The 12,499-nt window shown below is 41.4% G+C and overlaps 1 protein-coding gene across 1 annotated transcript in view; it reads left to right on the forward strand.

Annotated features, from left to right (window-relative positions):
- Positions 1–11,753, forward strand: part of cpb2 (carboxypeptidase B2 (plasma)) — a 32,224-nt gene extending 20,471 nt beyond the window's left edge. The window contains exons 8-11 of the mRNA XM_072584623.1: positions 873–963; positions 5,053–5,255; positions 5,376–5,460; positions 7,817–11,753. Of these exons, the coding sequence (XP_072440724.1) occupies positions 873–963; positions 5,053–5,255; positions 5,376–5,460; positions 7,817–8,001 (564 nt within the window). The 3' untranslated portion in view covers positions 8,002–11,753. The remainder of the gene's footprint in view (positions 1–872; positions 964–5,052; positions 5,256–5,375; positions 5,461–7,816) is intronic.
- The last annotated feature ends 746 nt before the right edge of the window (positions 11,754–12,499 follow it).

The raw sequence follows: 12,499 nt of genomic DNA on the forward strand, positions 1-12,499 counted from the left end.
AATGCTGACCTGGGCAGTGATGCCCGTGCCCTTGAGTGAATTATTTTTAAAATTTCCTTGGTTCAAGAGACATTAGTGAACCAGACAGGTTTTTACAACAATGGTTGCCATTACACTGGGTTTTAGTTCCAGATTTTTACTCAAATTTCACCATTAGGCCAGGGTGGGAACCCATTTGATACCATATCCCCAGAACATGCACCTGGGTTGCTGAATTACCAATCCAGTGACATTACCATGACACCACAGCCTCCACTGAGGCTATGTTAAAACATAATCCCCTATCTTGGACTTGGATGTTGGTGAGGCCTTTTGGAGTACTGAGCACAGTCCTGGCCACCCTACTATAGGAAGGATATTAAATTGGAAAGGGAGCTGAAAAGATTTACCAGGACCTGGGGCTGGAAGATTTGAGCTTAAAGGGAGAGGCTGGGACTTTTTTTCACTGGAGCGTAGGGGATTGAAGGATGACCTTGCGGTGGTTTATAAAATCATGAGGGATATTGATAAGTTGAAGAGCAAAGCTCTTTTCCCTAGGATTGGAGAGTTCAAAACTAGAGGGCATAATTTTAAGGTGAGAAGGGAAAGATTTGAAAGGGACCTGAGGGGCAACTTTTTCACACAGAAGGTGGTTCTTATGTGGAATGAACAGCCAGAGGAAGTGGTCAATGCAGGTTTGGTACAACATCTAAAAGACATTTTGAGACGTACATGAATAGGAAAGGTTTAGAGGGACATCCGCCAAACGCTGGCAAATGGGATCAGTTTAGCTTGGGACGTTTGGTTGGCATGGACGAGGTTGGACCGAAGAGTCTGTTTCTGCGCTGTATGACTCTACGACAAAACAAAATGTTGTGAATTGAATATTTCAGACCCGCTTCTGGAGGAAGAACCGGTCCAAATATAATGGGGATCAATGTGTAGGAACGGACCTGAACCGGAACTGGGATGCGAGCTGGTGTGGTGAGCTATCTAAAGATTTCAAAGCACAAAGCTTAATCCAAGTGTTTCTTCTCACGTTTACTTTGAGTAATTTGTTTCCACCTTCGTAAGAATTAAAGTGACATTGCCAGGAAGTCCGTGTAACCAGTTTCAGGTGTGTGCACAGTCTGCTGCTTGTAGTGGTAAGTGAAACTACTCTCTGTATTCTGACAACAAGTCGGAAGGAGACAATTATTTACCCAGTCAGGTATGATCGAAACCAGGTTAAACATGCCAAAGCAACAGATTTTATTAATGAAATGCAGCAGACAAAGAATTGGCAATCAATAAAAACACCCAGGAAGTTTCAAATTCACTGTATACGAGGCTGACTTTGCTATTTACTACTGACTTTACTAAGGGGTGGCAAGGTGGCTCAGTGGTTAGCGCCTCACAGTGCCAGGGATCCCGGTTTGGTTCTTGCCTCGGGCGACTGTCTGTGTGGAGTTTGTACATTCTCCCCATGTCTGCGTGGGTTTCCTCCCATAATCCAAAGATGTGAGGGTTAACTGAATTAGTCAGGGGTAAATGTAGGGGAATGGGTGTGGGTGGGTTATTCTTTGGAGGGTCAGTGTGGACTTGTTGGGCTGAAGGGACTATTTCCACACTGCTGGGACTGTTTCCGTACTGTTGGGAATCTAATCTAATCAATTGACGAGAATTGAAAGAAGCAGTTCCCAATCTCTGGAACAATTGTCACTTCTGATGTAGAGCAGCAGGAAATGGAGCCATGAATCGTGGTCGTCCAGTGCAAATAGCAAACCTTTTTTTGAGAAAACACTTGCTAGAGAATAAAAATGACTTCATCATATAAAGGAGGGGAAGCACTTGTTACAGAAGATTATGCTTAATTGGCCGCTATGATGTCATTGGTAATTGATGATTGCACTGGCCAGAAAATTGAACATGGGGTTAAAAAGATTAGGGTTGAGTAAGAGTCAAAATAAAGCTGTATCTTATCCAAAACTCTCAGCACTGAGCAAGAAATCTCTGGTTCTTATCTATGCAATCCCTCAGGTGGCTTTGTTGGATTTCAAACAAACATACGAACTAGGAGCAGGAGTAGGCCGTCTGGCCCTTCGAGCCTGCTCCACCGTTCAATAAGATCATGGCTGATCTTTTTGTGGACTCGGCTCCACTTACCCACCTGCTCACTGTATCCTTTAATTTCTTTACTATTTAAAAAATTATCTATCTTAGTTGTAAAAACATTTACTGAAGTAGCATTGACTACTTCACTGGGCAGGGAATTCCATAGATGTACAACCCTGTGGGTGAAGAAGGTCCTTCTCAGTTCAGTCCTAAGTCTGCTCCCTCTAATCTTGAGGCTATGATCTAGTTTCACCCGCCAGTAGAAACATCCTTTCTATTTCTATCTTATCTATTCCCTTCATCATTTTATATGTTTCTATAACATCCCCCCCATTCTTCTAAATTCCAATGAATATAATCCCAGTCTACTCAGTCTCTCCTCATAAGCCAACCCCCTCAACTCCGAAATCAACCTGGTGAACCTCCTCTGCACCCGCTCTAGTGCCAGTACATCCTCTCTCAAGTAAGGAGTCCAAAAATGTATACAGTACACCAGCACCCTGTACAGCTGCAACATAATCTCCCTGCTTTTAAACTGAATCCCTTTAGCAATGAGGGACAAAGGTCCATTTGCCTTCTTAGCTACCCATTGTTCCTACAGAGCAACGTTTGGTGATTCATCGCCATTGACTTTGTGCTAATGATGATTTGGAGATGCCGGTGTTGGACTGGGGTGTACAAAGTTAAAAATCACACAACACCAGGTTATAGTCCAACAGGTTTAATTGGAAGCACACTAGCTTTCGGAGTCTGATGAAGGAGCGGCGCTCCGAAAGCTAGTGCTTCCACTTAAACCTGTTGGACTATAACCTGGTGTTGTGTGATTTTTAACTTTGTGCTAATGAGTCAGTGACCCAAAAGCTCATGTTCAAATCTATTAATATATCGCTGATCAGGTCCAACAGTTTAGTTGATCAGGATACATATATGAACAGAGACGTTAGTAAGTGATTAGTTTACGTCAGCCCAGCCTGTTGTGCCCGTAGTTGTAGAGAACATACCTCAAGGCCCTGAAGCAGTACCACCAATGCTGCCTGCATGAGATCCTGCACGTCTGCTGGGAAGAAAGATGCACCAACATCAGTGTCCTCGCCCAAGCCAACGTCGCCAGCATTGAGGCAATGACCACCCTAGTCAGCATTGGGCTGGGCACATCGTCCCCATGACCGACATGAGACTCCCCAAGCAGGTGCTCTGCTCCCAGCTCTGAAGCAGCAGGCAAGCCCCAAGTGGACAGAGGAAGTGCTTCAGGGATATCCTCAAGGCCTCACTGGGGAAGTGCAGCATTCCCACAGACACCTGGGAATCACTGGCCCAAGACCATCCAAAGCGGAGGAGGAGCATCTGGGAAGGCATCCAGCACCTCGAGACTTGCCATCGGGAAAAAGCAGAAGCCAGATGCGAATAGTGAAAGGAGCGCGCTACCATACCAATGCCCATCCTTTCCCAAGTGTAATAGGGCCTACAGTTGCCCCGTTTGTCTGTACAGACACCCTGAGAGTGGAAGGGAATCATCTTCGTCTATGAGGGACCACCATTGAGTGGACTGATAAAACTCTGAGCGACAAAGACAAGAAATTACAGAAATAAATAGCAAAGAGAATATTGGGAGAGAAGAGATCTGAAAGAGAGAATGTGTAGTACTGAGAGAAATAATGACACAAAATATAATACAGGAAGTTATAACAGATTACTTACTGGAAGAAGAAAGCAAATAGATGCTGAAATAATCAGAAGATCAAAAGGAACACAAATAAGTACTGGGAGAAAATAATCAAACTTTTCCTTTAGCCAACAGTTGCTATTCCAGTATAGATTGTGTTTCTTTTTATTCATTTATGTGATGTGGGTGTTATGGCTGGGCCCAGCATTTATTGCCCATCCCTAGTTGCCCCTTGAGAAGGTGGTGGTGAGCTGCCTTCTTGAACCGCTGCAGTTCACATGCTGTAAGTTTACCCACAATCCCCTGAGGAGGGACTTCCAAACTTTTGATCCAGCGACGGTGAAGGAATGGTTTTACGTTTCCATCTCAGGATGGTGGGTGGCTTGGAGGGAACTTGCAGATTATGTCACACATTCTGAGAAAATCGCTCAGGAAATTGAATGTTTCTGCAGGCAGTTTCACTTTGCATGGAACCTACTGAAAATCAGCAAAAAAATTGGAGACTTTGGATGATTCTGACAGGATTAAGTAAAATAATTACACGGTCAATAAAGTATTAGGTACACAGATTACCTCCCAAATAACTATTAAACTGACCCAGTATTTACTTCACACACTGCTAAACACATCTCCTCCAGACCCTGACCTGACACTTCTGGGATTATAATTCCCTCCTGGGGATTGGCTATCCATTCCTTGCCACAGGACGCGACATTCCTCCAGCCTATCCCACCCTCAACACATCCAGAACCCTGAACCACACAACTTATAGCAGACCCCCGTATTCCTCCCTCCAACTGGCTTTCATTGCTGGAGAAACACAGCAGGTCTGGCAGCATCTGTTGGAGGGAGAAACAGAGCTAATGTTTCCAGTCAGTGACCCTTCTTCAGAAGTGAAAAATCCAAAACATGTTGGTTATGAAGAAAGGTCACTGATCAGCAAATCCACAGGAGAACCTCTGGCATATGATCATTTGTTTGTGTGTCAAATTCACACCCCTAAAACATTCAGCGTCACTTAGTAGAGTTCATTCCCCTGATTATTGAGAGCACATGGTACCATAAAATGCTGAGCAATCTGCACTACTAAGAGAATCAACTCATGAAAATCGATACAATATTTTCATAAAACAACAGATATTTCGTACAAGAATTTTCTTATCACTCTACATGTTAAACAGCAAATGTCTGCAACTGATTTAAGATGGTGCAGGAATCTCTATACACTGTCCTTCATTTATTAGCATTTTTAACATGAACAGGAATTCTATGGTTAGTGTGCATCCTATGTTCATTTCGGCTATTTTCATGTCCAGGCCCTGGAGCATCAAATGACCCATGCAGTGAAACATATTGTGGACGTTATCCCGAGTCTGAACCAGAGGTGAAAGCTGTAGCTGCCTTCATCAGGAAGAGATCAGATCACATCATAAGCTACATTTCAATACATTCATACTCTCAAATGGTCATGTTTCCATATTCCTACAAATTTTCTAAATCTAAGGATCATAATGAATTGGTAAGCGATTTACTCAAATATCCACATGATGTTGTATACACGTGGACGCATGTGAAATTGTAGCCCAATTGTGTAAAACTGTGTGGGTGAACTAACATCCAGAATTTCTCTGTTCTCCAGAATTATATAGCATGGAAGGCAGTCACTGCCGTCAGGTCAGTACATGGCACCAGCTACAGTTTTGGAAACTCAGCAAAAACAATCTGTGAGTATGACTGTTCAATTTTTAAAATTAGGGAGATTGAGGAAATCAGATCGCAAGGCAGATATTATGGCAGTCGGGCAATTAAAAGTTCTTTAAGACAAAAATTGGTTTCCACTCAGAATGATATAGCACAGAGAGACAGCCTATTTGGCCCAGCGTGCACTTTCCCTCATGTTGACCTGGGATCTTTTGCCAGTTGCCTTAAACACATGGGGGTAGAAATTCATCTCAAATAGGTGGCACAAAACAGACATTATTAGACCAGCCAAACATTGTATGTAGCTCCTGCTTTTCAGTGAATGTCAGGTGCTGTGTAGAAAATGCTGACTGAGAAAGACATTTTTAACCTTTTACATAAAGCAAAGAACTGTAGACGCTGGAGATCTGGTATTCACCTTTGGCCACTTTAAGAGTTTTGGCAGTTCTTTTAAAAGTGACACTAACTGTGTGCAAGGAAACATAGCGGGAAAGCTGTTTAAAATCTCTAACAGAATGGACCTTTCCAGAGTAAATCTCTGTCTTAAGAGAATGGATAAATTATTGGTACTGAGCATTTAATTAATGTCTGAACTCTATCATTACTTTATCGCAGAGGGAACAGAAAATCAGATCAAAGTTATTGATCATTTAAATGATGCAAGACAGAAGAAATTCAGATTTACAGTCATTAAATCCCTCAATAACCTTAAAAAACCAAAGTTTGCAAAGATTTCATCGATGACTATCAATCAAAATAAGATTGTGACTATTTATTACTTGAAGCGGCTGTAATGTATTTTTGCTTTCAAGAGAGAAACATTAGATTTAAGTGCAAGTCCAACAGAAGCTGGCAAGTTTTCTAATGGAAGAATAAATCTGCCAGATTCCAACTTTTCCAATTAAGTGGCTCGACACAGAGGCAGTGTCTATCTGGTCTTGACAGAGAATCTTTGTTCATCCTGCTCTCAGTGACATCACCCCACCCCACCCAAGGATCTATCCTTGGCCCCCATCCTATTTCTCATTTACTTGCTGCTCCTCAGGGACAGCAACTGTAAACATTACATCAGGTGACACATTTACGCTGACAACATCCTAAATGACCTCTCCCTGACCTCTTCATTGTCTAATTTCTCAAATGGCCAGTTCCAATCTTGCCTTTCTGGTTGAGCAGGAATTTCCTCTGGCTACATATGACTGAGGCTGAAGACATTTTCTTTGATCAGTGCCACAAACTCTGTTCCCTAGCTCATCAAGTCTTCCCACCAAACCCCCACCACAGCAATTATCTTTGCACCTTCTAGGTTTGACTATTCCAACATATTCCTGGCTACAGAAACTTGTGTTTGTCTATTACCTGTATCCCAACTCACTCCAGAGTTGGTATTGATGTTTGTGATTTCGCTGCTCGTTGGATGCTGCCTGAACTGTGCTCTTCCAGCACCACTAATCCAGTATGTGGTTAGTAACAGAGTCAGAGGTGATGGATGGAATTAGTTCCAGTGTCAGTGTTGATGTGTGTGTAGTTAGTTACAGTCAGTGGTGATCTGTAGTTAGTTACAGAGTCAGTGTTGATGTATTTAGTTAGTTATAGAGTCAGTAGTGATCTGTGCAGTTAGTTGTCTGGTGCATGAGTATATCACAACCAAAAATAGTTCATACAGCTAGTTGTATTTTGCCCTTTGACTTGACCTATCAATGTCTCTTTGGTTTGTGCTTCCATCTATATTAATTACTATACTACCAATCATCATGTCAGACAAACAAGGATATACGGCTCTTTATTTTATTATCTATAAACACAGTAAAGATCATTCTGTGACACCACAGTCACTTAATGAGTACGTATGCATTATCCCTACTCCATGTTTTCTACTGCCTAACCAATCTACTAAACCAATATTTTGCCATTGCTTCCATGTGCCTTTTGTTAACAATTGTTTACATGTTACTTTTTTGAATGCCTTCAGATGTCAATACAAACCACATCCTTCAACGTGCCCATCTGCTAATTTAGCAGCTTCCTCAAAAAATTAATTTGGTTTGTTAGACGTGACAGAGGGAGTCACAGACAAGTCAAATATTGACATCACTTTCATATACCTGCACTTCTGTGGGCAGGCAAGCAGGAACTAGAATATAAACCAGCCTTTCCAGCTCTTGAACAATAGAAAAGGTCAATCGTAAAGTCTTCATTGGTGCTGTGGCTGAGCTTGGTTGATTCAACCCAGGCATGGAGCTGAAATTGGAATCTGTATGGCTCAACGACTCACTGGATTAATTTATCGACTTGTCACATCTTTTGGGAGAGTGTTTAAGTAACAATGGCTAGCAAATCAAAATAGATTTCTAAATCTCCCTCTCATCATTGTAACAGATTTATCCAGTGGATGTTCAGATGACTGGGCTTATGACTTGGGCATCAAATATTCATTTACCTTTGAACTTCGCGACACTGGGACATATGGCTTTTTACTTCCAGCTTCCTTCATAAAACCAACTTGTGAAGAAGCTACGGCTGCTGTGAGTGAGATTCTACACTATATTGTCCAAACGATTTGAATAAACTCATCTCTTCTCAAGAGTATCAATAGAAATGTTTACTTACAACTACTCTGATGTTCTTTGTATATTACTAGCTCCCCATTTGCATAGGGTAGCTTATAATCAACACCCTATAACTCCAAGTGGTATTGCCCTCATTAAAATTGAATTATTCAATTATTTGAACTTAGCACACATATACATGTGGAATTTAGTACTTACAATTTGAATTAAGTAATTTTCAATTCAGAGTTTATTGTATATCTGATTTGGAACATTTTTGAAATCTTGAATTGACTTATACATATGAAAATATGTTTATGTTTTAAAAACAGCAGAGATTATGCCAAGTGGAAGAGGACAAATCTAAAATTCACACCTGGAGTGTATTATATTAGAAAATGGTAAAATTGCCATGGTGTTTTCAGACCATCAAGCTGTTCTCTCATTAGAGACATTGCTGAGGGCCTCTTTTGGAATACTGTGTCTAGTTCTGGTCACCCTGTTATATGAAAGATATCATTAAGCTGGAGAGGGCTTAGAAGAGACTTATCAGGATGTTGCTGGGAATAGGGGGTTTGAGTTATCGGGAGAAGCTGGGACTTTTTTCACTGGAGCACTGTACATTATAGAGGTTTATTAAACCATGAGAGGTATAGATAAGGTGAATGACAGGTGTCTTTTCCCTCGGGTGGGAGATTACAAGACTAAGGGCATATTTTTAAGGTGAGAGATTAAACAGGGCAGTTTTTTTTACACATTTGTTTGTGTGTGGAATAAACTTCTGGTGGAAGTGATAGAGGCAGATACAGTTATGACATTTAAAAGACATTTGGATAAGTATATGAGTAGGAAATGGGCCAAGTATAGGCAGTGGCACTAGTTTATTTTGGGGCTATGTTTGGCATGGACTGGTTGGCCCAAAGGGTTTGTTTCCATGCTGTATGACTCCATGACTCAAGACCAAGATGACTCATAGTGGTTTAACCTGAGGGTCACCACATTTCAGGTGAGGGGAAAGGTTGAGAGAGAAAGTCCTTCACGGTCACCTCAGCTGCTGCAGGAATTGAACCCATACTGTTGGCATCACAAACCAGCCTCCCAGCCAATGGAGCTCATCAACCTGCCCCAGAATAGATGATTCACGGAGGCCTAATTGATGTTTTTGCATGGGATCCTGACAAGAAGTGTCACCAAGCAATTGCCGTTTAATTAACATGCAATTAACACGGGGTGTTGGGAGGGTTTGGAGGTTGGGACCCAAGGAGGTAGTGAGGAAAGAGATCAGTTTGAGACAGGTACAGTTGAGAACAGAAGAGAGTCAACCATTCAAGGCAGGAAGGAACAAAGCAGAGAACAAGGTAGGACTGATAAATTAAACTGCATTTATTTCAATGCAAGAGGCCTAACAGGGAAGGCAGATGAACTCAGGGCATAGTTAGGAAAATGGGTCTGGGATATCATAGCAATTACAGAAATGTGGCTCTGGGATGGGCAGGACTGGCAGCTTAATGTTCCAGGATACAAATGCTACAGAAAGGGAGGCAAGAGAGGAGGTAGAGTGGCATTTTTGTTAAGGGATAGCATTACAGCTGTACTGAGGGAGGATATTCCCGGAAATACATCCGGGGAAGTTATTTGGGTGGAACTGAGAAATAAGAAAGGGATGATCATCTTATTGGGATTGTATTATAGATCCCCTAATAGTCAGAGAGAAATTGAGAAACAAATTTCTAAAGAGATTTCGGTATCCGTAAGGATAATACGGTGGTTATGGTAGGGGATTTTAACATTCCAAACATAGACTGGGACTGCCAGAGTGTTAAGGGTTTAGATGGAGAGGAATTTGTTAAGTGTGTACAAGAAAATTTTCTGATTCAATATGTGGATGTACCTACTAGAGAAGGTGCAAAACTTGACCTACTCTTGGGAAATAAGGCAGGACAGGTGACTGAGGTGTCAGTGGGGGAGCACTTCGGGGCCAGCAACTATAATTCTATTAGTTTTAAAATAGTGATGGAGAAGGATAGACCAGATCTAAAAGTTGAAGTTCTAAATTGGAGAAAGGCTAATTTTAACAGTATTAGGCAAGAACTTTCAAAAGCTGATTGGGGACAGATGTTTGCAGGTAAAGGGACAGCTGGAAAATGGGAAGCCTTCAGAAATGAGATAACAAGAATCCAGAGAAAGTATATTCCTGTTGGGGTGAAAGGGAAGGCTGGTAGGTATAGGGAATGCTGGATGACTAAAGAAATTGAGGGTTTGGTTAAGAAAAAGAAGGAAGCATATGTAAGGTATAGACAGGATAGATTGAGTGAATCCTTAGAAGAATATAAAGGCAGCAAGAGTATACTTAAGAGGAAAATCTGGAGAGCAAAAGGGGGACATGAGATAGCTTTGGCAAATAGGGTTAAGGAGAATCCAAAGGGATTTTACAAATACATTAAGGACAAAAGGGTAACTAGAGAGAGAATAGAGCCCCTCAAAGATCAAGAGTGTGGTGCTGGAAAAGCACAGCAGGTCAGGCAGCATCAGAGAAGCAGGAAAATTGATGTTTCAGGCAAAAGCCCACACTCTTAGCTCTGATCTCCAGCATCTGCAGTACTCACCTGCCCTCCTCAAAGATCAGCAAGGCGGCCTTTATGTGGGGCCGCAGGAGATGGAGGAGATACTAAATGAATATTTTGCATCAGTGTTTACTGTGGAGAAGCACATGGAAGATATAGAATGTAGGGAAATAGATGGTAACATCTTGGAAAATGTACATATTACTGAGGAATAAGTGATGGATGTCTTGAAATGCATAAAAGTGGATAAATCCCCAGGACCTGATCGGGTGTATCCTAGATCAGCAAGGCTGCCTACATGTGGAACCACAGGAGATGGGAGAGATGCGAAATAATTATTTTGCATTAATGTTTACTGTGGAGAAAAGTATGAAAAATATAGAACGTGGTGAACTAAATAGCAATGTCTTGAAAAAGGTCCATATTACAAAGGAGGAGGTGCTGGAAGTCCTAAAATGCATAAAGGTAGATAAGGTTTACACTAGACCTTTGTGGGAAGCTAGGGAAGTGATTGCTCACACAGACCCTCTCTAATACACAAGCTCTCTCTTCCACATACACACATACACCCCTCCACACTCACACACATGCACACACCCTCTCACAGGCTTATACCTCATCACAGTCACACACATACTTTACCAAGCTTGCACACACACAAGCATACACTCTCTCACATGCACTCACACTAACACACACACTCATTCTGGCTCTCTCTCCTGCATGCACACACACATAGGTTTATGGGGTGAATTTGCATTTGCAGAATCATATTTGCAAATACATTCTATTTTGCTCAAAAAATGCATAACCTACAGGCAGTCAATCCATGTAATATTTTGTAAATTCCACTTTAGAAATAGAACCAGTCTGACTCATGATTGGGACACAGACAGACTTTAACCTTGCACCTTTAATGCATTGTCTGAGCTGAGATGGTACCTTTTGTTATAAAACCTTAAATTATCTTGAGAATGTGACTTAAAAGAAGTTCTGGGTTTACATATCAAAGAACTGAAACTAGCAAACCCATTCTAGAAGATGAAAGATTTAATTTAGGTTTGTTCAATCTATCATTTCAGCTGCATGACATTGTAATCTTTTGCTATAAATTCTGTGTCTTATGATCCTGCTTCACCACCACCTCATGAAGAAGCAGTGCTCAGAAATCTAGTACTTCCAAATAAACCTGTTGGACTATAACCTGGTGTTGTGTGATTTTTAACTTTGTACACCCCAGTCCAACACCGGCTCCTCCAAACAAAAATTGGTAGCAGTTTCTTACTAGAAAACTAAGTAGGGAGCACTTTTCCTTTGAAAATGGAGTTTTAAAAATAAAGTCTTCAACATGAAAAATTGCCCGTATTGGACTGTCTTTTGGATGAGACATTAAACTATAAGCCCATCTGCCAACTCAACAGCATACAAGAAATCCCAAGGCCCATTACTGAAGAACAGCAGGGGAGGTAACTGTGGGGCTGTGGTCAATAATTAATTCTTAATCAACATCCCAATAACAGGTTATCTGATTGTTATCACTTTGCTGTTTGTGGGGGGTTAGTTGTATGCGAATTGGCTGTCACGTTTTCCATATTACAAAAGTGACTGTACTTTAAAGTGTATTTCAGTAGTTGTATAGCACTTTGAGGTGTCCAATGGTCATGACAAGTGCCATAAAAACAAAAGCCTTTTTTTGTTTAATCCTCCTCTGCACAAGCAGTTTTTTCAAATTTGGCATGCAACTTTTGAGTAGTACTTTGGCAATCTGTGAACTGCATGGGAGACAGAGGTCACCGAAGGCCGCATTGGAAACAAAGTAAAGTCCAATTCCAATTCACAGTGCATGCACGTAAACACACAATGCAAGGTAAGTAAGTGTGGTGAGTTGCAAATGCAAATAGCCACATGGGAATATGATGTGGACATTCACAAAAGGGCAGGACTACACA

Source organism: Chiloscyllium punctatum, chromosome 15 (genome assembly GCF_047496795.1).
Source record: "Chiloscyllium punctatum isolate Juve2018m chromosome 15, sChiPun1.3, whole genome shotgun sequence".
In the NCBI taxonomy this organism is placed as follows: domain Eukaryota; kingdom Metazoa; phylum Chordata; class Chondrichthyes; order Orectolobiformes; family Hemiscylliidae; genus Chiloscyllium; species Chiloscyllium punctatum.